The sequence below is a fragment of the Engystomops pustulosus genome, chromosome 3, assembly GCF_040894005.1.
Source record: "Engystomops pustulosus chromosome 3, aEngPut4.maternal, whole genome shotgun sequence".
Classification (NCBI taxonomy): domain Eukaryota; kingdom Metazoa; phylum Chordata; class Amphibia; order Anura; family Leptodactylidae; genus Engystomops; species Engystomops pustulosus.
The window spans coordinates 182,606,881-182,633,765 of NC_092413.1; the positions used below are offsets into that span (position 1 = coordinate 182,606,881).

The 26,885-nt window shown below is 37.2% G+C and overlaps 1 protein-coding gene across 3 annotated transcripts in view; it reads right to left on the minus strand.

Moving 5' to 3' along the window:
- The window catches only part of PAX3 (paired box 3), a 44,220-nt gene that overhangs the window by 14,488 nt on the left and 2,847 nt on the right, over positions 1 to 26,885 (minus strand). For 2 of the 3 annotated variants that reach the window (XM_072143137.1, XM_072143136.1), the window contains exons 3-4: positions 25,921 to 26,050; positions 24,631 to 24,765 (exon numbers count right to left, since the gene is read on the minus strand). In XM_072143137.1, coding sequence (XP_071999238.1) covers positions 24,631 to 24,765; positions 25,921 to 26,050 — 265 coding nt within the window. The remainder of the gene's footprint in view (positions 1 to 24,630; positions 24,766 to 25,920; positions 26,051 to 26,885) is intronic. The other variant, XM_072143138.1, reaches the window with a different exon arrangement.

Consider the following 26,885-nt stretch of genomic DNA (forward strand, 5'->3'; position numbering starts at 1 on the left):
GAAATTGTGAAAATCCTGCATTGTTATATATAAATTTAATGAGCTTTTGATTTTTCTCACCAGTTAGGAAGTAGAAAGAAGGGAGTTAAATTAAACACTAACCTAAAAGTGTATGAACCGAGAACGATTGTTAAAATTCTTTTAAACCCCCCCTCAACCTAACCCAAAAAAAAAAAAAAACTTGCAGCCAGCATATTACAATAGATGCACTTCAACTTCTCAGCCTCAGGTGTAATACTATACCCTGTACCACAGATAATTCTCCAACCAGAGCTTATTGTTATAAAACTATGTCATTGCATTGAATGTATTTTTAGTAAAATAATAAATATAAATTCTTCCGTTTTCTCTTTTATTTTTTTTTTTATTTTTTTTATTTTTTTTTTTGCTTTGTGTGTTATTTACTTAGCCTATTTGTTTTTTTTTTGTTAGGTTGTTTTCTTTAGCATGTGCTAGACTAGTTGTAAAATGTATACACAACCAGGATGGATGACAGGACAATAATGAAGTGAGAGTTTTAGCTCATTAAATTTCAGGTCCAACCCCAAACTTTTGTTTACAGTTGTAGGAAGAGTATATTATTCACTATCTAGCCCAAGCAGCTACCTTATCAAGTCTCCGCCATCATCATGTCCAGTGGGAGCTGTTAATGAACTGGGTAATTGAGCTTGTGACATGTGTTACCAAAACAAAACAATAGGAAGAGGAGACAAATGGCCATTTTATTTGGCGATTAGAGGCTGGACCAGGCTTTCAGAGAGTCTCCACTAAGTAACTGTCTGAATACATAAAACAGTGAATTGAGGCCCAACAGCTGCACAGACAATAATGGGGAAGTGACAGCCACAGCCCCATCTGTGCTTAACATTTTGTTAAAAGAAATTACTTGACTAAGAAGGCAAAACGTACAGCTGCCCCCAAACACTGTCTAACAAGTCACAGGGCATCCTCAAACTATTTAATGCACCTCATCACAATACTGCTTAACCCCTGCCCAACCGAGGGAAGCACAGGTTACCGAAATGTCAGGCACCACTTTACATGCAATGTCTTCAAGGTGCAATATTTTCGTACACAGAACATATAATATAGCACCACAGATGTATTGGTTAGGTTTAGACTTTTACAGGATACTTCTAGTAACTTTACATTTGTAAAATCAATGTTAACTTAATGAAACATTTTGTTTAATAACTAAAAAAAAATGTTTGTCCTATAATCAAAATACTTTAAGTCATTCTTTTTCTATCAAGTTAAACGTAAAAAGATAAATAAGTCTCAGTTCACACCTTCGTCAGTTAGACTTTCCATTTCCGGAGAGTGTAATGGAAACTATGACTGGCGTCAACTTAAGGTTACCATATTAATAATAATAATTCCTTTGTTTATATAGCGCACACAGATTCTGCAGAGCTACATACAGCTTCCAAATCGGTCCCTGTCCTCAATGGGGCTCACAATCTAATCAACCTTCCAGTATGTTTTGGAGTGTGGGAGGAAACCGGAGGACCCAGAGGAAACCCACGTAAAATATTACAATTCTAATAGCAGGAAAAAAAGTGCTATTTTATAACGGAAAAGTGAATGGAACCTGTTAAACGCAAGTGTGAACTGAGCCTTTTACACAATATAATATACCGTAATCTAAATGTTCATATTTTGGGAGATGGGTACATTTTCATATTTTTCTTCACTGAAAACAAATATGTGTAGAAAGTGAAAATTCCAGCCGAATTCTATTCTCCCATTTAGTAGATGTCAACTGTTACCACACATAGAGGGAGAGTTGGAGCTATGTAGGAATCTGGAGATCCCATAGAACATTTATTTATAGGACATTAATTATGTTACTTATTTGAGGAAATTGAGTGAACTATGAAACATTTGTAACATATATATGTTTTATCTTTATGGACAGATGATCTTTAAATGTAAGAATTATTTATCATATCACACAAAAGTCGGAGTGATGTCATCAATAAAAATAGCACGAAAAATATTCACCGCACTAGACTATATGAGCTTTCCTAATAGGTCCATAACAATAACCTCTTACAATATCCAGCCATCTTATTATGTCACAAACTCATGTGAGAGAGACATAAACATCATGTTTCTGAAGTATCTGCCCTGGGCCTGGGGCAATTTGAACTGCTCTTTTCTATAGTGTCCAGCTGAATGTAACTACTGTTTGCATGCAGAATTGTGAAGACTTTGTGCAAAGCTTTCTTTCTCTGGTTAAATATATACATGATAAAAATAAATGAGTCTACAAATATTTAAAAAAAAATCTCTATATATAAATACAAACTTCTATATTCATTAAAACTATATTCATATAAAAACTAAAAAATTGTATTATATTTTGTATGAAAAAAAAATATATCGTTCAAAGTGTTTTTAGCGAGGCGTTATCTTTTGAGTATTTTTTTTAATTTTTTTTTTTCTAGTGCTTAATGTCATCCCTCTTTGTAAATAGTCTTTTCTTCCCTTCATCACTCAAACCAAGCATTTTGTTTTGAAAAATCCTTCAGTGAGAGTCCATTTCAGGACATCTAAAAAAGCACAACAATTGGACTAGGAATGTGTTACTGACCCAAAGATAAACTTTGACCCTGAGCTCAGTGATCAGGCATCTTAAAATGCCATGTCCCTTTTAATAGACTACTGCTTTACTTTCACAATCCACAAGCTGACATGCATTTAATATACATCTCCCAATGCCCTTTGGCTTGGCTATAAGAACCTCTGACCTCCGTATTGCAGAATTCCTTTGCTCTCATTGAATAACACATTAACCAATTCTGCTTGTCCAGACCAAGAATACAATACATTATTGATGCCTGCGCATGGCAAACCCAGATGGTATCATGCAAAAAAACATCTAACACTCGAGAAAAATATTGCCTACGAATTAAAGTGAGCAGAAAATATTCTAACATTTCTGAAAACAATACAGCGGGAGAACATGCAAGTGTTACATGAACATAAAGCCATTGCTCACACACAAATGATCAAACAAAAAAAAACTACTGCTACAAACTTCTACAAATTTCTTTGATTTTAACAACTCACAATATTTATGAAAAGCAAAGTGATTGAAAGATTTTGGACCACTCCCTTATTACATCAACAGACGGGAAAGTCTATTCATTGGTTCTGTATGAATCTGTCATTCTTTAAGCACCAAATCAAATCCAAATTATTTTCCGATTTTCTTTGGATGAATCTTTCAAAATGGCGGCTAGCTCATACTGTCATTCATTTCAAAACTGGGGTGGGAAAATGTAAAAATTCTGAAAATATTTTCATCTATGTTTTAGAAGACTAGACGGGGGTTATTTATCAATTTCCAGGACAATTGTAGCAAAATTGGTTCAGACTGATTTGGATCTGAACTGAATGTTTCGAAAAATTCGACTGAGCTTCTACAAATTGAATCTGAAGATTTGTTCATCTTTAATTAAATCCTATAATATTAATAATAATTCCTTTATTTATATAGTGCACACAGATTACGCAGCGCTACACATGGTTTGCCAAATCAGTCCGTGTCCCTAATGGGGCTCACGATCTAATCAACCTACCAGTATGTTTTGAAGTGTGGGAGGAAACCAGAGGACCTGGAGGAAACCCATGTAAACACAGAGAGAACATACAAACTCTTTGCAGATGTTGACGTGAACCCAGGTCCCCAGCCTATAACATGACAGCTACATCGTGATTGGTTGCTTGGGCTCATGCCCCTACTCCTTTGCCATAGTTTCCATAAATGTTCCCAATTGCTGAATGCATGACATCGGATCTGCTCTCCGTTATGTTTCCATTCTTGCAGTCAGTGAAATCTTAAGACTCGGCATAACTACTTAACAATAACATGCATGCTTTAGGAATAATAAATATTTTACTTGACCACAAAGGAAAAACGTTTCAGGCCATTCAGAGTATTATGACCCAACTGAAGACTTATATTTCCGTAATGTGAACTGAAGCTTTCACTAAAGCAAGAAATGCAAAGGTAAATGACTCGGCACTTTCCCTCATGATGTTTCATTGTGTCTATATATAGGGGTTCATAAAGGAAAGCTTTGGTGACCGACCTGTTTAATCCTATTATAGAACGATATGAGTTGCATCATGTATTTTTTTTACATGTGTAACAAATATGAGATGGGGGACCCGCTCTCTTGGTGCACAAGGCTGGGGTTTCCCTTTGCTCCCCACCATTTTCAGTCCCTAAAAGCTACTGGATATTCAATCAATCTTTGGTTACTCCCTCTCCATTCCTTACTAGATTTATCATTTTAACCACAATTTGGACCCAAGGCGGAGGCCTACTTACCCTAAAGTTAGTCAAAGAATACAGGACATATTTTATCTAAATGACCAAGAGCACATTACAGCAACCTGTACCCTTCTGCCATAAACCACACTATTTATTGTGCAATTTTCTAATATAATATAAAATTATTATTATTATTACATTGTTATTTAATATTGTGATGATGTTATTTGAGTGTGTATTATACAGATTATTGTAGATAATACTAACATTTTACATCAAATGTAAAAAATTAAACTCCATCTCTATGGGAAAATAAGTATGTGCACTCACTTTCAGCTTGTATGCTATGGCATAATTAAAATGTGTATGTATCACCCTTCTAAATAGGGGACATATAATACAATTAATTCCAGCTTGTGGCTTCCCCAAGATAATTGGGTAAGTTTACAGAGCCGAGCCTGGGTGTGTCTAATGCGGTTCACACTACGTGATTGACAAGTCTGTGTCTGGCTTCTCCATTAACAGTATCATTTTGTTGCTTTTTGCAGTTTGCTTGGCTAATACTCCGAACAAATAGGGGCTGTTTCTTTGGCCTTTTTTTCTACTTGACCTTCCCCTGGCTCATTCTCTTTGAGCCTCTGAAAACTGCCTTGAAAAGGCACGTTGAATGAGCACAGTCCATCAGAGCGCCAGGTTCATCCCTCTCCGCGCCCTCCATACTCCACTTCAAAGATGGGTGCATTCTTTAATTGGCCTTTGAATTGATACCAAAGGGTCACAATGCGAGTGGCAAAAGAGAAAGAGGCCTTATTGAAACAAAGCCCCAGCATTCACTTGCAGATAAGCACGTTTTAATGCTTCAACGACCACCACTGTTAAAGGCTTTATTGAAGACTAGGCCTTTTGAAGGCAGCTATGGCCAAAAAAAGAGAACTTTTTTCCATAAGAGATGATTAGTTCAAACAAACAAGAGTAAACAAGGAAATACAAGAGCAAAACAACACAAACTCTCCAAACAACCTGCAGACCCAAATAACAGGTTTAACTAATGACTTCAATTATTTAGACTCCCTGCCCGATTTATGATTATTTTTCTCACCCTCTACTTCCCATCAATGGGGGAGTATAGAAATCTCCCTGTAGATGTTTTAATTTGCTCTTGATAGGATTGCCTGCTTTTTTTTTCCTTCTAAAGTCATTATACAGATTAAGTCTCAGTCGGTCTCAGTTGACTAACTAACCTACAAAATACATATGTGCATTGAAAACACTTTTGTATTGTGTAATCCGTGTTCTCGGCATAAAAGAAGAGGATTAAAAATCTATTTTGTAGTGTGGGATAGCTGTTGGCTCAATGAATGTCTCCCGTCAGGGATTTGTGATGCGTAAAAATATAATATTTTCTTTAAATTATTTTAATGCAATTTTATCGGATGTTTACGTTAATAAAAAGTGAATAATATATCATTGTATTCATAAAAATGGCGCTCAAACCCAAAAATCTGTGATGATGATTGAAAAATTTATAAAACTTTGGGTTGGTGCAAATTTTCAGTTGGAGGGGTTGCGGTCCTGGTTTGCACTCAGACTGGACCCTAAACATGGAGGAGGAAATATTATTAGCGTCTAATCCTAGTCTTAAAGGGGAATCCAAATGAATTGCCTGTTTTTGGTGAAAAAAAGTTTTACCACTCTTACCACTTTAAGGAGAGAGGCGACGTCCATGGGCAAGAGTTGGCCAAGATATTTTTAGACTCCCCATGTCCATATCCTTTTTAGTTCTTGGATCAATTTAGATCATACACAAGGGTTGAGAACTATAGAAATACTACATACAGAATAGTCTGGCATAGATAATGTCTTGTATACACAGTCCTAACACTGTGGCAGTGTGTTCTATGGCATGAAAATCACATAAAGTTGGCATTTGAAAAGGTCAATTATGTCATTAGAAATTAGTCACGTGTCCAGTAACAATAAGGGCACTAAAGTAAAGGAATACATTTTCACACACTGCCATATCTGAACAGACACATTAATTTTTACAAACTCAAGACGTTACGGTTGCTTTAAGAATTATACAAGTACTTGAAAGTCAGTATATTGCACATTTTTGCCTCTATGTATCTATAATGAATTCATGCGGCTTTTTCAAGTTCTTCAAGGCAATTTGCAAAAAGAAACACCACAGGATAAGTCAAATAAATGTTCCTCAGCAGCGGGAAGCCTCTGTGAGCTCTAAGTATCTGCTATTTTCTCTATAAATGCAAGGCTCCCCTTTACATAGGAACATTGGCACTAATAGGCTTCAGAAAGATCAGTGGGACCATGTGCTCTGTGAAGAAATCAAGGACCTTGTTTGGGTCAGGGTTCAGAAGATGGATTTCTTTGGTTCTTTGCTTTCTGTAGTCTATATGTCGCCACTTGTCTCTGCCTAGACTTCTGTATATGAGGGTGACTCATATTTACTCCTTTGTGTCTTTGCAACTTAGAAGAATTTACAAGAACATAAAAAGAATTAACTTGACTCATTTAACGGAAGGCAATGCCTACAGGAGATACCACACTACCTGCGCACCTAAAAAGACAGTAATGCCCAATGAATTAAGATTGATTTGGTCAAAAAATTTTACCCCAATTTCTGCCAATTGAAAAATCATGGAAAATTTAATGTTGTCAAATATGTCTATTCTAACTATCAACCTACCATATTAATTCAACGATTTTATAACATGTATGTTGTTATTTTTTGAGATTCTAATGTTACCTTGGCCAAAGATATTCAAGGAGTAGTCTTATCCACCAAGATTTTGGCATCATTGGGTACTGTTATTTATTCATCAGGTTATGACTGCCCTATAGCAGGCCATAATGTACAGATTTGAGGCAGGAGCTTTGTGAATCGATCTGCATTCATGGAGACAACTAATCTGTGGTCTGGTCAAGACTTCCATTGATGAGATGCACGCCTGTATTTTGGCATGGTTGGCTAAATCTCAGGCCTTCCACTATTGTGGGCATCATGTTTTTTTATCGATGACAACTATTTCTAAGTTGGGTCTTTAGTTGGCCTCCTCTAACGCTTGTTTAATGTCAATATATTAAATCTGAGCCTGATCCTTGGCACTGACTACACGACTGAGTAAAAAAAGACAGTTCACCTCCACTTGCCAATTTCTTTTTTTTTTTCCACTGGCTAAAATATGCTCAGTTTGATCTGAAAGACTGTGTCATTTTTTTTCTTTGTATGGAAAATTGCCACTTAAGTCAAGTTGAAAAGTTCTCCAGCAAAGGGGCCAGAATGCTGAATAGAGGCACGTGGTTCTTATTTAATGATGCCAGCATGGAGCAATCCAGCTTCATTGTGATCCCTCATATAACTGCTGTACACCCATATGATGAAATACATGTACCTACTGATGTATCGCCTGGTGGGGGGAAACAGATATGACTGACAGGCCAGTCATTGGCCAGTAAACAGATACTTATTTGCTGAAGGAAGCCCTTACGGAGTGTAAGTGCTGTCTACTGATTCTGGAACAGTCTATAAAATCTATATCTTTGTACATGGGATGAAGAGCTAAATTTTTATTCTATACTAGAGAAGGTCATGCTAAACTGTATGGGGGAAGGAGTTACATTTTACATTTCAACATCTTTGGAAGTGGCTAAAACTTATTCTAAACTTCAACTTTAAAAAAAAAAAAAAAAGTGTCCATCTTCCAAAGTTCTCACCTCTCTATAGTATTGATTCACTCCACTTCAGAGCTGAAGTAGACAATAAGGACAAGTTTTCTGGCTGAATAGGCTTTTATCGGATGCAAAAGACTCTATTGAGCCTAAAACGTTGCGCTGTTTCATTGTCTGTTTGATCTGGCCTGAATGTCTAGTAAATAAATGTTTTTTCGGTCCATTCATAGATCACCAGACAGTTTTACTGCAGCGAGATGGAGCGGCAAACAAAAAAAAAAAAGTTCAAAACTAAGGACTGGACTTTGTGGATCCTATTCTGTAGGAGGGAGCTGCATAATACTAAGCTGAAGTCCCCACAGCAGCAGCTATAAAAACACAGACATGTTTCATTCAGCACAATAATGCTTATTTGACTTAGGGACTACATTAAACAGTCATAAAAATGCACCACGTCCTACTCTGAATGACTGTTGAGAATGTAGTAAAAGACCATTCAGCCTGGAAGTTTTTCCTTTGTTTCCAGAGAGTTTTGGGTTAATTGTGTAGCATTGCTCAGTAGTGCACACTAAAAGTATATTTTTCAACTATTTAACATAAATAACAAAAATAAAAGTAACCTTAAGAAAATCTACCATCAAAATCATTCTTATTAAACCAGGGACACTTACTCATAGATCCAGGCACAGTAACTGGGGTAATCTTCTTATATTTGTATCCATGGCCTCCATCCTTCCAAATGAAACTTTTAAAATTATGCTAATGAACCTAAGAGGCTCTGGTGGGTGTTTCCAGAGCCCCTGGATGCTGCAGTGTCACAGGTTGTTACAATGAGCATAATATCTCCCTTCCCCCTCCCCCTGTCTGTGTAATCTAGCAGTAGCAAGAAGTGTAGGGGGAGGGGAGACCTGCTCTGCTTACTGTAACAGCCTGTGAAAAGACATCACTGAGGGGCTCTGGAAACACCCACCAGAACCCCTCCAGCTCATTAGCATAATTGTAAAAGTTATTTTAGAAGGATGGAGGCTATGTGTAAGAAATATAAGAAGATTATCACAGTCACGGTGCCTGGATCTATGAGTAAGTGTCCCTGGGTTATCATGATGGATTTTGATGGCAGATTTTCTTCAAATGGGTATTCTGGGATTTTAAAGGTTCCAAAAACAGTACCACTCAGATGCTGTGTATGGTATTATAGTTCAGGGTTATTCAAGACAATAGGCATAAGCTGAAATGTCAGCAACGACTCACGGAAAAGGGTGCCGGTTCCATGCAGAACTTACAAAATAAATGTTCCTAATTTTGAAAAGTCCGTCCATAATGAAAGTTTATAACTAGTATTTTTTTTTTAGTCCATACTACAATGTATCTTGACATAACAGTCATGACTTTAATACTGTACCATTATGTTATTATTATTATTATTATTATTATTATTATTATTATTATTATGCTATATACAAATATTTTTTTATGCCCACATTAAAAAACTTTCATGCAACTTTTTGGGGTAACAGTGCTAATAGTTGAGCTAATAAGCTAACATCACATAGAGGATTTTTTTACAGATAACATGACGAAAGGTTTGGATTTAATGACTGACCCACAACTCTTCCATCACCTCTGTACATGTATTCATACTCATATCTCTATGATACTAGGCAGCGCTGAAGACAGAGCAATGAGCAAGTTCAAGATTTAGTGGCATACTGTGCTGACAGAGGACAGATGACTGACTGATCATTATCATTTGGGATGACCTTACAACCAGGCAATACGCTTGGCTAGATTAAGCTTGTAATGTGAGACAGAAGGTTCATGGTTTCAAAATCGGATAGAATTGAGGTGCTAAACCCTCACTGCTGCTCTACCCAGTTCCACGGATGGTGGAATATTAATGAAATTATAACAAGGATGGACACATTAATAAGTTTATAATAAAATATGTGCAAGCGGAAAAGAACCTGAGCAGCTTCATGTGGTCTTCAGTAGATGCCATTCACTTGCCCAACAGTTCAACATTTCATGTTAGTGATGTCATCGATGACATCAGCCACAAACATTTACAGGTTTTTATGAAGACAAGCTGAGGCTTGGACATAACCTGTCATTTTGGACATCATAGCACAGGGCCTGGTCAACATCTCATGGTTGTAGGTTTGTAGTGCTAGATTTCGGGGTACTACAACCCATTGTAGAATGGGTTAAGCCTCTTAATACAGGTTTTTCATTTGAGCAACTGTTTTTAATTTGCAAATGAAAGTTGTGGTAGAACTCCATCCTTTGGACCTCTTCCAGCATGTCAAGAATTAATTGTAATGAAAACAGCATTGCTTAAATGCAAGGCCGTCCAGTTATTCTACGTTATTTACACAAACAAAGTCCTTCTCAGTTTCTTTGATAAAAGCAGCTAAATCTTTTTCCTCTTTCATGTTTTGTCAGCACTTGAATCCCCTTTGTCCTTTGGCTATTTGCCGAGCTGTGGACAATGGCTCAGGAGAATGGAAGCAGAATGTTGGAATGGCTCTCTGTAAGCCTAATTATGATACGTTGACTGCACTCACCATGACATATTAAGGGGACCAAGGCTTATTCAATTAGCCACTCCAGGTTTCCCTTTCAGATCTAAAGTTATCCTTTGACTGTTTGTATTTCTGAACAGTATTCATGTCCATTGTGAAAGCAAATCCTTCAGAGTTTTGAGAGGTTTTTAAAGTGAAGCTGTTATTGTAGCTAATTTTTATTAAGTGAATGATAAGATGATAAAGAAACAGACTTTTGTTATGTAATAAGTACAAATCAGTCTGCATATGCTCACCTCGCCACGGCCATTGTGCCCGCTCCTCATTATTTCCATAGAAATATTCTTTTATATTACTCCACATAACCATTTACGTCTGCGAGACTCCCATATGTCTCTTTATTATTTTGTTATGCCTTCTATTATTTTCATCCCTGTCTAGCCTGTATCAAAATGACCAGGAATGTTAGACGCCCCAGACTGTCTCCTGGTGGTGGAAGGTCACTTACAGGCAGACTGGAATATAGGATAAGCCGGATCAGCACTTCATCTGATTTTATTCCTTTTTATGGATCTAAATTTGAGTATAATTAGTGATGCTTATAATAGTGATAGATAATGATTATAATTTAATAATAATATGCCATACAGTACTAAAAATGTAGGTTATACAGCAATGATGTTTAAAATGGGTATCTGGAAGAAGCATGATGTGTGATTGGTTGTAAGTAGTTAAAGGAAATCTACCATCAAAATCAGGTTTGATAAACCAGGGACACTTACTCATAGATCCAGGCACCATGACTGTGGTTATCTTCTCATATTTGTTATCCATGGCCTCCCTCTTTCTAAAATCAACTTTTTAAATTATGTTAATGAGCCATAAATGCTCTGGGGCGCATTACCAGAGACCCACTGTGCTGTGGTTTCACAGGCTGTAACACTGTGCAGGACCAGGAGTACTGATGGAATTAGGGGTTGGGAGTAAGGGTGAGACAGTGTAACAGCCTTTGAAGCTACAATATAGAGGGGCTCTGGCAAAGCCCTCTAGAGCGCTTCTGGATCATTAGCATAATTTTACAATTTGTAAAGTAAAGAGGCCATTGATAACAAATATAAGAAGATGACCACAGTCATGGTGCCCGAATCTATGAGTAATGTCCCTGGTTTAACATGATTGATTTTTTTGGATTGGATTTACTTGCCATCATTTAACAACCAAATTTCCAGTACTATTTATGAATCTACGGATTAACTGAAATTGTACTTTTTTACATATTTGACATTTTTGAAAATAGAACTGCCGTATAATAAGTTCGACTTTCAGACTCCGGCTCTCACATGTATCCTGGCTCACTACTACTGGGAATAACTTGGTCAGTTCAAGTACAAGTAACTAATCAACTTCTCCTAAAACAGTGCTAGAAGCCAAACAATTGGTGGTAAATAGGATTAGATCTCCTGCATCCGGGCAGGGCTAGCAGCATGTGCTTGCTCTTACTGAGGCCCCATAGCTGTTTCTGATTTGGAGAAGACGGTCACCTATCCTGCTTAGTTTTCTGTTTTATTACAACTTCAGATAGAATTTCCCCAGAGAAAAAAATTAGCCGCTAAGAATGTCTACTCACAGAGAAGGATATTATAGATTTCACTGCTTCAGGGAAATGTAATGAACGGCCATCATTTTCTAAATTTAGAAATACAAATTGTTCCCCATATAACCGCTTGGTTTTTTTTATATCTGGCCCAGACACCAAATTCTTGTGCACAAACTGTATACAATTATATAATGGTGACCATGTGTATAAGATGTATATACAAACAGTATATACAGATAGACAGGACATAAGTCATATAACAAGCCTTCTCATAGATCCCGAAATTTTATAAATATCTTTAAAGGTTAATTATTATTGCAAAAGGTTGAGCTTTTATAAAAGAGTAAAGTCAAAAATGTCGACATTGCACTGAGATTTTGGAAATAATATTTAAAATTTTGGTAACAATGAGCCCTATTTATTAATAATATTACGGTAACTTATCAACATTGGTGCTGATTTCAACCAGTTTTTTCAGAAAATGCTCAGAATAATATAAAATCTAAGTTCTGATTGGTTGCCGTTTTGTTTACTAATAGACATGAAAAGTAATGAAGGGGATTATTTATTAACATATCTGAAGAATCAAGGACAGCTTTCAATTCTATGGGCAACAAAGGCAGTTTCAAAAACATTTCACTTTTTTATTGTCCATTTTTAGAATTGATAACAATAATCTAGAATATTTAACATACAGTTGGCAACATACACACATTACGTATAATTCATTTCTTATAACCGTCAGACTAAAGTAGATTAAAATCGGTGTACGTAAAACTCAGAAATACAAAAACAAAAATTCTATGGTTGTACAAAGTGCACAAGCTACAAAGTCTTCTTTCCTATCATTCAGTAGTTTGCCGGCATCTTATATAAACATCGCCAAGCGATGGCCACGTGGGGCAACATCTGCATGGAGTTTGTTTGTCCTCCCTGTGCTTCCATGAGTTTCCTCCAGGTTCTACAGTTTCCTCCCACATTCCAAAAACATACTGATAGGTCAATTGGTTTCCTATGAAATTGACCTTATTGTGGTTGAGATAGGGAAATTAGATTGTGAGCACCAGTGGGACTAGGTAAGTAAATATAATACACAGACAGCATGGCAGAATACCGGTACTGGTGCAATAATAATAATAGAGACGCTTATTACTCCATCTTATCCCACAGTCTTGGTGCAGTGAGTCTCGACTTGTCTGCTCTGTACTTGGACAACCCAGCCTTTGAATCTTATGTTTCTTGTATATATTTTAGAGTCTAATCTCAGTCTCATCTAACAAGAGAGCCTGTTCTTAGGAGAACTTACTTCAATGTACATCATAATAACCAATTATATGTCTCTTTTTCCTCCCAGGTCTCCATGAATGGTTTATGTCAGAGCTGATTTTCCTACATTCCCTTAAAGCTGCCCAAACACACAAGTTAATAGCAACGTCTTTCTTTTAATCAGGGTGTAGGGATTTAATTGTTGAGATGGTATGTTTCCATGCAGCAAATATTTCCTTGTGTAACCACTTCAGTGCTGCTCCAGGCAGGAAGGAATGAAGCTCTTCGCTTGGGAAGGGGACCTATGAGCGGCTCTATAGACCAGGCAGCACTGTCAGATTACTGTAGTTTCCCTTTAAGAATGGAAAATGCTGTGAAATATCAGCAGACTTTGCGTATTTGTAGCCTAGACATGTGTTTTTTCTTTTTGTTTATTTTCTTCTTACTTTATTTCTCATCCTGGCTGGTAAATGTTTCTGGAAATAGCTAAGGGAACCATAGTTATGTGTATACAAGCAGAGCCGTACAAGTATTCCCGGGTCATGATAACACATTATAGATTTTATTATCGGTATTAGTTGCAAAATACAAAATTACTAGTAAATATAAGTCACACAGTTGTCAACATGTTGGAATGAAAATTCAGCTGTTGCCTGGTGCACTTCGGGGAAAGTTTGGTTTAAAAAATATGGCCACCACTTTGGTAATGTCATTTAAACAATCCTGTTCCACTGTTGTAGCGCGAGCCTCATTAAGTTAGATGTAGTAGATCAGAGTTTGTCATATAGCAAGATAGGGCTACCTTCAGACGAACATGGACAAAATTGGTCGAGAAAAATGGACGTGAAGGTCCATTTTGTATTGGTTTGGCGACCGTTTTTCATGAATCCTCATAAACTATATTCTTCCGATCCTTAAAAAACAGCTCTGACTTGGATATGCTCTACTTTTTATCGGATCAGTCAAATAGTCGGATCCATTAACGGATAACGGATCCATTAGTGCTGCCCTATTCTGTCGGGCGGCAAATGACTGATTTTTACTGTCACATTCATCTGTTCTAAGGGCAAATTCACACGTGAGTAGTTACAACAATCCCTCAAATCAAACACAAATTTATCCTAAATTTGCCTACATTTCTGCAAAAAATCTGCCCCGTTGAGAAAATACCTAAATTATTCAAAACAGTGAGTTATCATGATACACGAAATAATCTGTTAAATGACAAACCGTAACTCAAAAGTCAAAAGACGGCAAACTGTGAGAAGTACATTTTTTGGCCGCAGAACAACTTTTTATAAAGCAACGCTCCGGAGCAGCTGTCAGCACAACGTCACATAATGTAGTAGCCTATTCAGGCGCATTACATCACACCCGTCAGCTTCACGTGTGTGTGAACCAATTCAACCGTGACGGGACTTGCTGCTACTCACGGTAGTAGTCAGCTGTTCTAGCCTCAGCTCACCCCCTTAGGAAATATCATAATGACTTGCCATTACTTTCAATGAGGAGAGAAGGATAGGCAGAAAAAAACCTGTGAATTCATCGGTATTTGGGATAAAATTTTGTGCGCTTATGAACAAATTAACACTATATCACCCTGATATACCACGATCTATGATTGTCTCCTTACGATTCACTACAATCCACTGAGCTAAATATACATATCCAGATATTAACGTCTACGTGGTGTAGGAGTTTTAATGCATTACATGCAGATGTCACCTTGCCATAGACTAAAACAATTTCATTCCACGTTTGACATGCTTCTAGGCTCATATTAATACAGGCAGAGGCCCGCCAATAACCGCTCATTAGCGCTAATTCAGAATGACATCAGTTCTCCTTAGAGATCATTAGAACTATCCGTCTAATTACCACAGTTTACTTAGTAAATCAGTGGCTGGAAGGTAATTTAGGGAACTTTTATCCATGGACTTCTCCCCTTTAACCATGCACCATGTCCTACTCATAGTAATGGTAATACAGGGCACTGCTCTAATCATTAATAAGCGCTGATTATAAGTATTCACCATCTGTCTATACAGAGCAACATACAATGGAGAGGGGGAACGTCTAAAATTTGTATAGTTCCTATAGAGTCGGGTACTAGTAAGGGTATATACCATAGTGAGTTGCTGCAGATTTGATGCTGAATTTTTTAAGCCTGAAAATATGTTCTGTTCATTTGAATGGGGTTTTGGGAAGAAACATATGGGGCTCTGCAAGCCTCGATCAGATGAATGGGACATTCAACGAAATTTCTGCGACAAATCTGCCATATGCCAACTCCCCGAAATACCACTTTCACATGTTGTGCCCTCAAATTAACACAAAGGATATCTAACCATTTTCACATCGATATGACTATTATTTTAGTGGGACACTTAGGGATGAAGGGGCAATGGGGGGGTTTGCAGTGATATTCAGCATAGAAAATATTGCAAATATCTGATGAATATGACTGTAAGATTATTGACAATATCTGTTAGAAAAACAGATCAGTTGGAATAATTTGCTTTACGTAAACATAGATAGGATGATTATAATTACATGTATATGACCAATTCAAGGATATAACACATCATCCCACAAATGGAAAGGCTATCGAAAAACAATTGTGCCAGATACATTTTCAGTATTCTCTACATAAATATTTAATCAATATGTCCATACCGTATGCATAATTTATACATTGAATATATATATATATATATATATATATATTGCTTGAGAAGTTGCAACTTAGTATCATCCTTTATTCACTAGAATTCACTGAAAAATTATTCTAGTCACATTAATATGCACTAGTGTATGTTTCTCATAACCCTGATGCATTTAATTCGGCTCCACTACAGGACAACTTAACAGCTAGTAGTAAAGTGACAATAAACTGTAAGAGCAAACAGAACCAGGCTGGATTAAAGGAAATTTTACAGCCCTAAGGCTAACATGAAAAATTATACAAAACTCCATATATTCAGTTATAAACAGTGTAATATTAAGATGCTCATTTGTACGAACATATATAAAAAGTATCAGATTACTGTATGTCAAAATATTCTACCTGAACTGAATTAATTTTAGTCAATCACTGCATGAAATCTGCACTGTAGGGAAATGTACTTGTTCTATATTTATAGCAAATCCATATATTATTGGAATTAATCTCTTTTATTATTGTAATTTTCTTGCATGATATTAGTAGTAGTAATAATAGGTGGTATATGATAAGTATGATATATCGTTATCTAATTAAATTCTAAGGACCACCAATAAAATTTATTTTAGAACTATAGCTTAACCCAGAGTAAAACTTAAACCAAAGTCATTTTTTTTTTCAATTTCAACTAATTTTTTTCAATTTCAATGACATTTTAAATTTACAGTAAAATTCCAACCGTCTAATGTTTTGCTATGCACTTATAATTCCATAAGGCAATATTAAATTAGCTTTGCTGGACTGTTTGAAGTATAATTAAACTGACTTCAGTTATATAGACACCAGTGATCAGCCAAAAATCCACAAAGGGGCTTAGTGGTCAAATAGGATTTTCCAAGTCAGATACATTGAAATGATCCCCCTTTGATCTCATTAGATACCAATAACAATGGCGGATAAAACACAAGAGGTAAAGCCACTGGCTCTTTGAGAGGTGACAAAAGTATCAACAAACAACTACTTAATCAATATTTGCCCACAGAGGCTACTTAAAAACATCCTTTTCACATTATAATGTCTGCTTGTAAAACAGCTGTAAAGCAGCCCCTAAGATGAGGTATTAAAACAACTTAATTACCTTTTACTGTCCTCTTTGCTGTATATACACTCAGGATTAACCATATGGCTGCTACATGCCACCAAGGTCTATGGTCTATGTAGTGGACAGCGGCTTTACACCGGCGTGACCCATATCGTAGGCAAACACATGATTACACGTTGGGTGTAAATCTGAGCTCAAAACTGTATGTAAAAGACTACCCCAATAACGATGATCACCTATGTAAACAGCATAGGAATGCACGGCCAGATGTGAAATAGGTAGGTAGATAGATAGATAGATAGATAGATAGATAGATAGATAGATAGATAGATAGACAGACAGACAGACAGACAGACAGACAGATAGATAGATAGATAGATAGATAGATAGATAGATAGATAGATAGATAGATAGATAGATAGATAAAGTTTTTGAGAAACTTATAACAGAATTCTGCAATTCTGAGTTTCCATATAAAGCCATATAATTTATGCCTACACAAACATATATCAAATCAACAAGTAGACACTGGAAATTATCCCCAGAATTTGTCTGTGCCGCCGCCGTGCAGAATTAACCATAAGCACATGCTTATAGAGGAAGACAAGGCAATTCTGCAGAAGATGGAACACCATACACAGCACTGGCAGGAAACCTTACTATGTTATAAGGGGCAATAACTTAATACCTTCATATTCCTCATGAGGACCGGTTGATATAAACTGGTGGGAATATAATAAATGCCAGGAAATCACATGGAGGATACGCTGTAGGGATAACATTACTGAACAACAGGGTCACTGTAAGTTTAGTAAGCTGTACATAAGGGCAGGGTGTATAAAATCATCATGTAGGATGTCAGGGTATTTGTTGTGCATTGTTCTGAATTTATCTGAGCCGGGTTGTTATGTGACGTTGATATATGGGACAGTCAGAATTTTCTGCCATGTGTGTATTCAGCCTAATGGAGACGAGTGAAAGTACTGAGTGCAGGGTGGGTGATGGGCAGTATCAGGATGACCATCTTGACTTCACACTAATAAGCAACAAGTTGAAGGCTAAGGAACAAGTCCCTTATTGTCAGGTTACATGTAAATATTTAAGCTCTGCATTGGTAGTCGTGTGTCCCACACAACGCTGCTCTGTTGTCTCTCCCTGGAGAATGGGAGCCACCATCCAGATCCCTGCCTCAGTCTGCCAGCTCCTGATAGCTCATCGTCATGAACTTCCCAAGAGGGTCACATACATGATTATCACATGCGATAAACAATGGCAAGTCAAACAAGAAAAAAACAACACTGTTTAACTGTGAGTAAGCCAGGCAAAGGTAGAAACCCCCTTAAAAGTCACAGTCCAATTTGTATGAGTAGTGGAAACTTCCTCCAGAACCCTAGCGGTCAACAGACTAAACCAAAGTTCAACTAAATGTACGCAAGAAAGTCCTATAATATATTCTGTCATGTACTAAAGCTTCTGTTAGTCAATTGACTCAATCCGCTGCATCCCCTCCAGTGTTTGACTCCCCACCCAACTTTACACGTATCCCCCCCACCCATTCTGAAGATACAATGTCCATAGTGGAGGAAAAGGGGTTAAATAAAAGAAATAAGGGGAGGCTGCAGAAATTTCACGAATGTTCGCCCGGGGCTACAGAGGGCGGAGATGGTGCGAGATGAAAGTGAGAGAGGAAGAAAGGAGTCAATTTAATCTGCCTACAGAACTCTCACATAGGGAAGAGTTAGCAGAGAGTCTATTGGGGCTGAGCGCCTGACCAGGGACAAATGCATTGTGACGCCGCCTGGGGGCCAGATCCACTCTGCATGGGGGAACAGAGGGGCCCATTCAGCTGCCAGGACTGGAATACACTCCGCAGAGCTGTAAATGTCACACTGAGCAGCTACAGAAATATTTACAGGACCCAATGAAGACAAAGTGGATAAGAGGGACACTGAGAACCAAGAGTCAGGTTATCTCCCACTATAGCAAATCAGGGGCCAACACTCCACTCCAGGAGGCCTGTATTACTCCAAGATGGCAATATGCTACTTGTAACATAATAATAATTACATCTATTACATGTCATAATAGATTATGTTTAAAGAGCCAAAATAACAACTTATAATGAGAGCCGCCCACATCCATCACAAATATGTCCGATATAAAATAAGTAGTAAGTAAATAAAAACAAGCACAATTTATTTAAAAAAAAATATCAACATACTGAAAATATGGAAAAAATATGGAAAGAAACTACGAATCAATGCCTGCTAATTTAAAGACATGGACCCGAACATTTCTTATAAATTAATAGATGCTGATTGGAGGTGTAAATTGTGTAAATGACGCCTAATGGGGTTAATAAAAAAAACATAAATGAAGATGGACAAAACACTGTTGGAATGGATTTCTACTTAACTTTGCCAGGAGCAATCTGCATACGGTGTGAAATTCCCATTTAAGAGTAAAACACCACAGTAGTAAACTACACAACAAAGACCATGTGATGTATTGTTCCCCGTGCACACTGGAAAACACATAGTACACCAACTGAGCAACTCAAAAAGCCAATAAACATTTACATAGGTAAGAAACCTGCAGCAGGACATCCATAAAATAGCATAAAATATCAATAGGAAAGAAAGGTCAGATCGCCTCAAGGTATCACCCTGCATTCACCTTACAGACCCCATATTGACCTACAAAGCGTCGTTCAGGGAGCGTTCACATTTGCACTTTTTGTTTCCGTGAACCTGCAAGCTTTATGCTTAATAGGTATTGGAGAATTTGTCTTATTTGCCCCAAATTCAATAGTTTATGAATTACAAAACTGTGGCATAAACACATCTCAATAAGTCATGAAACCGTATACATTCACAGTAGTATGGATGTGACCTAACGCCAACCAGTGCACTACCAAGGGTTAATCACTACTTCTCGCAGAGCTGGTGGCGCTTATTCCTCAGGCTTTGGAGATTTCTCTACTTCTTGAACTGAAATCAAAAGCAGAGACGACAACAGTTTTCTTTTTAACTCCACTGGTTTTTTTTCCCCTAATGATCTCCATTTGTCGTGAACTCAACATGTGATCTATGGCTGCAGTTTTATAGTCTTAATACGGACTTAACATGGCCCTACTGAAGTCAATGAAACTATTCACACAGCCATCCTAATCTGAAGCATTTTCTCATGGATCACTCACTTTAGCAGCAAAAATGGACTTTTCTGGCCATGACCACGTGGATATACACTTAATACAATATGTATCTTTCTACGTGTTCTCTATGTGTCTATCTCTCCACCCATGCATGCGGTGCTCAAGGGTTAATGCTTCAGTAACTCTCCTTTCACTAGTCCTGTGCACCCTATGACAGCCAGAGACATTTTGTAGGTAAAAGTGGCCTTTTTTCTTCCCCAGTAAAGAGTCTATAAAACTCTCAGTAGCAGTGGCTATTGAATTATTCATCCCTCATTGCAAGCCCATAATGTCTTTTCTGAGGCTTTTGTGCAGCAGCTTTCTCACTCTTTTCTCCTAGAATTATAAGAAAGGCAGGCCTTCCTTTGTCCATGCCAAGCTGCTTCTAGCTGAAGCTTTGTCTGAGCTGAGCTAAAGTGTGAGTTTCAATGGACTCTCCTCCCTTTGTCCCCCAAGTTCATCTCCAAGTGTAGATCGTGTATGGAGAGGTTCCTTTGTCATCCATGGAAAAGTTGTACAAATGTTTGACCAGCTCATTTGGTACTTTTTGTCCCCTCTAGTGCCTGAATGCAGATACTGCTCACATTAATACAGCCAGGCTTAAACTGCCTCATTACACCGAGAAAGGGGCAAGCTGTGCCCACTATCAGGACCTACAATGGTCCCGAGATGAGTCTACCTGTCCTTAACTGAGTCTACCTGATTAGGACCTGTCGTTTAATCTACCTGTCCCAATGTGAGTCTACCTGTCCTTATATGAGTCTACATATCCTTATTTAAGTCTACCTGTCCTGATTTGAGTCTATGTGTCCTTATCTGAGTCTATGTGTCCTTATCTGAGTCTACTAGTCCTTATCTGAGTCTACTAGTCCTTATCTGAGTCTACTAGTCCTTATCTGATTCTAACTGTACTTAACTGAGTCTACTTGTCCTAAACCAACTCTAACTGTCCACATCTGAGTCTACCTGTCCTAATCTGAGTATACTAGTCCTTATCTGAGTCTACCTGTCCTAATCTGAGTATACTAGTCCTTATCTGACTCTACCTGTCCTAATCTGAGTATACTAGTCCTTATCTGACTCTACCTGTCCTAATCTCAGTCTACTAGTCCTTATCTGAGTCTACATGTCCTAATCTTAGTCTACACGTACTTATCTAAGTCTACTTGTCATAACCTGAGCTACCTGTCATAATCTGAATATGCCTGCCCTGGTCTGAGTTTAGATATTTGTACTAAATCTACCTGTCGTTATCTGAATCTATGTTTCCTAACCTAAATCGTCCTTTTCTATAGTAAATCCACATGTCCTAAATTGAATTTACTTGTTCTAGGATACGTTCCCCTCTTCTGAATTGCATCTGATCTGGCTGTCAAAGCTGATATCTTGCTATCCCAAAGTAAGTCTCTATTACCCGTCCCATCAAATATGTATCTAAGAAATATGTAACCAGCTTATTTTGAAGCCACCAATTTAATCTAAACTTACCAAGATGAGGCGTGAGAAAATTGTCTACTAAACTTTCTGTATCGATTTCTCAGGGTTTTCTAGATCTCTCTTATTCTATAGCAGTGATGGCGAACCTTTTAGAGGCCGAGTGCCCAAACTGCAACCCAAAACCCTGCTTATTTATCGCGAGGTGCCAACCAAAAATTAAAGCAGTAACTTATTGCTCCCTGTTCAACAACTTTCAATCAGATTGGCCTCCTGAGGACAGTAACACAGTAGAAAGACAGAACATTTTCATCATTTTAGCTTCTTTCCAGTTTCCCTCTGTACACAGAGAATCGTGGGGCCAGCAGAAGGTCCTCCAAAAATAATTCAACCCTTTCCAATTCTCCCTCTTCCTACAGTCCCAAGTAGCGAAGTCAGTATCAAAATATGACTGAAAGCAGCATCTTTTTAGTTGCTTGGAACTGCAGGAAGATTCTTTGAGTCCTGTCTGGTGTGCTGGGGCGATGACCCGGGTGCCCACAGAAAGAGCTCGGAGTGCCGCCTCTGGCACCCGTGCCATAGGTTCGCCATCACTGTTCTATAGGAAGCTTCATTGTTTACTTCCTGTGGATAGAAACCTGTCCCTGGTCATGTGATGTCACACAGGTGAGCGTCTCATTATTATCATAGAGAGTAAGTGTAAAAATAACAAGCCGTGCACCTGTGTGACATCACATGTTCAGGGATATAACAAGCCGTGCACCTGTGTGACATCACATGTACAGGAATATAATGAGCCGTACAACTGTGTGACATGACATGTTCAGGGATATAACAAGCCGTACACCTGTGTGACATCATATGTCCAGGATTATAAGAAGCCGTACACCTGTGTGACATCACATGTTCAGGGATATAACAAGCCGTGCACCTGTGTGACATCACATGTACAGGAATATAATGAGCCGTACAACTGTGTGACATGACATGTTCGGGGATATAACAAGCCGTACACCTGTGTGACATCATATCATGAGGTATGTAACGAGCCCTTTACCTGTGTGACATCACATGACGAGGGATATAATGAGCCGTGCATCTGTGTGATATCACATGTCCAGGAAAATAATGAGCCGTGCACCTGTGTGACCTAGGGAAGATTTCTATCCACTGAAGTTAATCAGTGGAGCTTCACATAGAATGACAGCAAGCAGAGATCTGGAAAACCCAGGAGGAATTAATACAAAAACTATATTGCAAAATTACTGTATAATCTGGAACATATTTGTTTAATCCAAAACTGTGTTCAGGTATATCACGTATACACAACTGTTGGCATTTTGCTGCCCTGGATGCAGCCATAAGACAAATGCACGCAAAGTATAATGACATCCAGCATAACTTTTGTAAAATCAATCCTATAGAAAATGATGGGATCCTTTCTACAATCAAACTGACAGGGGATTTGTGCATATAATAATATTACATTACACACTATTTATGCCTCCTTTACTCATTTAGATAAGATAAGGTAGATAAGGTTGGCAATGCAGGTCCATCAAGTGCATCAAGTATTATAAACCTATAAATCCTACAGTTTTGATCCAGAGGAAGGTGAAGAAAACCCTACGAGGCTGATGCCATGTAGCCCAAATTAGGGAAATATTCAGAATAACTCTCTAGATCAGTGGTTCTCAACCTGTGGGTCGGGACCCCAGCGGGGGTCGAACGACCAAAACCGGGGGTCGCCTAAAGCCATCGGAGCCGCAATTTTACTGTGTTTTTACTGCAAGTTGCATGGTTTGGGGTCACCACAGCATGAGGAACTGTATTGTGGGGTCACAGCATTAGAAAGGTTGAGAACCACTGCTCTAGATCAACATCAGCATCTTTAGACTAATAAAATTACAATAGACTAATAACTTTTATATCTTACCACCTACACTACACTTTCTAAAAATCAGGCCCATATATCAATATATATATATGTGCTTGTGTGTGTGTGTGTGTGTTACAATAAATACCCACACAGTGCTGCTACATAGCACTGTAAGTATTACATGGCTCCTGTTTCCAATTTATTTTAGGACAACTGTTTCTTTTAGAATTGAATTATTATCAAAGCCCTTAAACAGCTGAAATAAGTTTGTGTATGGAGAAGGAAGTATATGATTTCAATATTTACTGTTCTGGGGCTTCCAGGCACTGAAGGGGTTAAGGTGAAAATACGGAGTTTTTAATGTATGGATAAGGGATAGAATGGGTTAACCCGGGTCAGATGACAAGTACAGATACTCTTTAATATAACTTTTGCAGAAAATAGAAAGATTCCATGCATTTCTAGTCCCAACTCCTCACATTTTGGGACTCCTGTGGTTTCCTATTGATGCCTAAAACTAAGCTGAAGGCTCTGTAAAGTTTCTTTCCCATTATTAACCCCTCCCATCCCCCACATGACCATCTTGCCCTGCCATCCTATGACAATACACAGGTCTCCTCAGAGGTGCACTGGGAAATGGAAGCCTTTGATCTGTGCTAATAGGTGTAAAAGGAGCAATTGCCCTGACACCTTAGTTACACATTACCCCTAATAACAGCCATAAACACAACACAAATCAGTAGTTTACAATGTACAGTGTACACTCACAGCACACTAAACACAACAGGGAAGCTCCATCATCACATCATGTACAATGGAAACACAGCAACACAAAGCCACAACAGAAACTAAATGACATCACCCTGCAGCCAAACCCTATACATATGTGATCTTATGACATAGACATGAACATTCTGATATCAGATTTACCAAACAGACAATGAACCAGGCATCAATGATAACATAACATTAAATAGGAGGGGTATAGGGGGCACTGTACCTCTCTCTCTTAGGATCCCGTCTATACTGTGTTTTGTCCTCTTCTCTTGTTCCTCCTGTTCTTTTCTCTCTAGTTCCACATCATCTTCTTCCCCTTTTCCAAATTTACTCCTCAAAATTCGGCTAATGGAACTGACTAGAGGGGGAATAGTGGTAATCGCCATTAGTGAGATGTAGTGATCATATTATAACATATAGAACATAAGATAGATAGATAGATAGATAGATAGATAGATAGATAGATAGATAGATAGATAGATAGATAGATAGATAGATAATAGAAAGGTAGATAGATAAATAGATAGATAGATCGATCGATCAGATGTGGAAGCTGTAAAATGAAGACGGCAACAAAATAAAAATGCTACAACTACAAATGACAATTTTTAATACAATATCACAAGTTCACAACTATATATTTTAGTAATAAAACATAACAAATAATAGCCAGAAATAAAAAATAATAATTAGCTAATTAAATATTGTGATCAGTTTTGCTAATAAACATATTCAGCTTCCTATCTGTTTTTCTCTCGAATCTTAAAAATATGGAATTTACTATCAAAATTATATTATTATTAAATTCATGGTTGATGCTAATAATGATAATAATTACATCTGTAATGAAATAAATACATCCTACACAAATATAAGTATATATATATATATATATATATATATATATATATATATATATATATATATATATATATAAGTAAATGCAGTATTTTTATTAATTTGTTGATTTTAAACATTTCCCGGGGGGATGAATTACTTTACTTTTGGTTTTATTATTATTATTTCTCTTTATAATAATTATAACATTTTACTATCATCACCACCACCACCAAGCTTACTGGGACCAGTAAAGAGTTAATAAATAAATTTATTAGGATAAAGCTTAATATTAATTACATAAATTATTAAAATTGTTATATTTTGATGTTTATCATTAGTATTATTATTATAGTTTGTATTATTACTATTCTATTAGCTTCTGTATTATTAATGGACTGTTTAACAATACATTTCTACAGATATTAGGAGGAATGCCATGATGTAATTGAGAATACTACTATCCTCATAGTGAGAGGGATACATGGTGCAGCGGGCGCTCTGGATGAGCACATTATGGGGCAGGCGGCAGGGGATGGAGCAGACAGGGCTAGTGAATATTTCATGCCTGTGATGGCTCCACTGGTGCCGCGATCAATACGAGTAATTGCCTATAAGTGAAGCTGCCGCTCTGATAGAGATGGATGAGGATGATGGCGGATGATAGCGGCTCTACCTGACGGGACGCTGTTACGATCACACACCCCGTCCTTCAGCAGCTTATCCCGGATCTCCCAGCTGAACATACCCGGGTTGTCCCTCTTGTACTCCTCGATCTTCTTCTCCACATCCGGAGTGGTCACCTGCTGTAATAATAGGGACACAAGGGACAACATGAGTAAAAAAATCACCAGAAGTAAAAGTATAGAAAATGTCACGATTCTATATGGAACTTTACTATTATTCTCCAGGACTCCAGAATCCCACAAGTAGCAATACGAATAGAGAAAGCAAAGATAAGATAGATCGAGATAAATAAAATATATATATTTTAGATGTAGAAGTAATAAAAAAATATATAAAGATCGGTATGTAGATAATAGATAGATAGCTAGATGTACTGATAGAGAGATAACTGCAAATAAATAGAAACTATAGATATAGGTAGTATATAGATAAATAGAATATAACTGCATATAACAAATAAAATATGGTAGTTAAATGATAGGTAGATAGATAGACACTTTAAATAAATAGAAACTACAGATAGATATAATTTATATATTACAGATAAATGTATGTATCAGATAAAAAAGGGTAGGTAGATGATAGATAGGGGCGTTGATAGACAGGATTTAAATACATAGAAACAATTAATATAGATAGTGTAGAGATGTTGAGATAGAGAACTGCATATCACAAATAAAATAGGGTAGTTAGATAATGGATAGGTGGATAGATAGATAGATAGATAGATAGATAGATAGATAGATAGATAGATAGATAGTTTAATAAAAAGAAAGTATAGATATAGATAGTATAAAGACAGATAATTTGTATATATTACAGATAACTGTATACACAAGATAAAATAAGGTTGGTAGATAGATAGATAGATAGATAGATAGATAGATAGATAGATAGATAGATAGAATTTAATTAAAAAATAAACTATTGATATAGACAGTATAGAGATAAAAG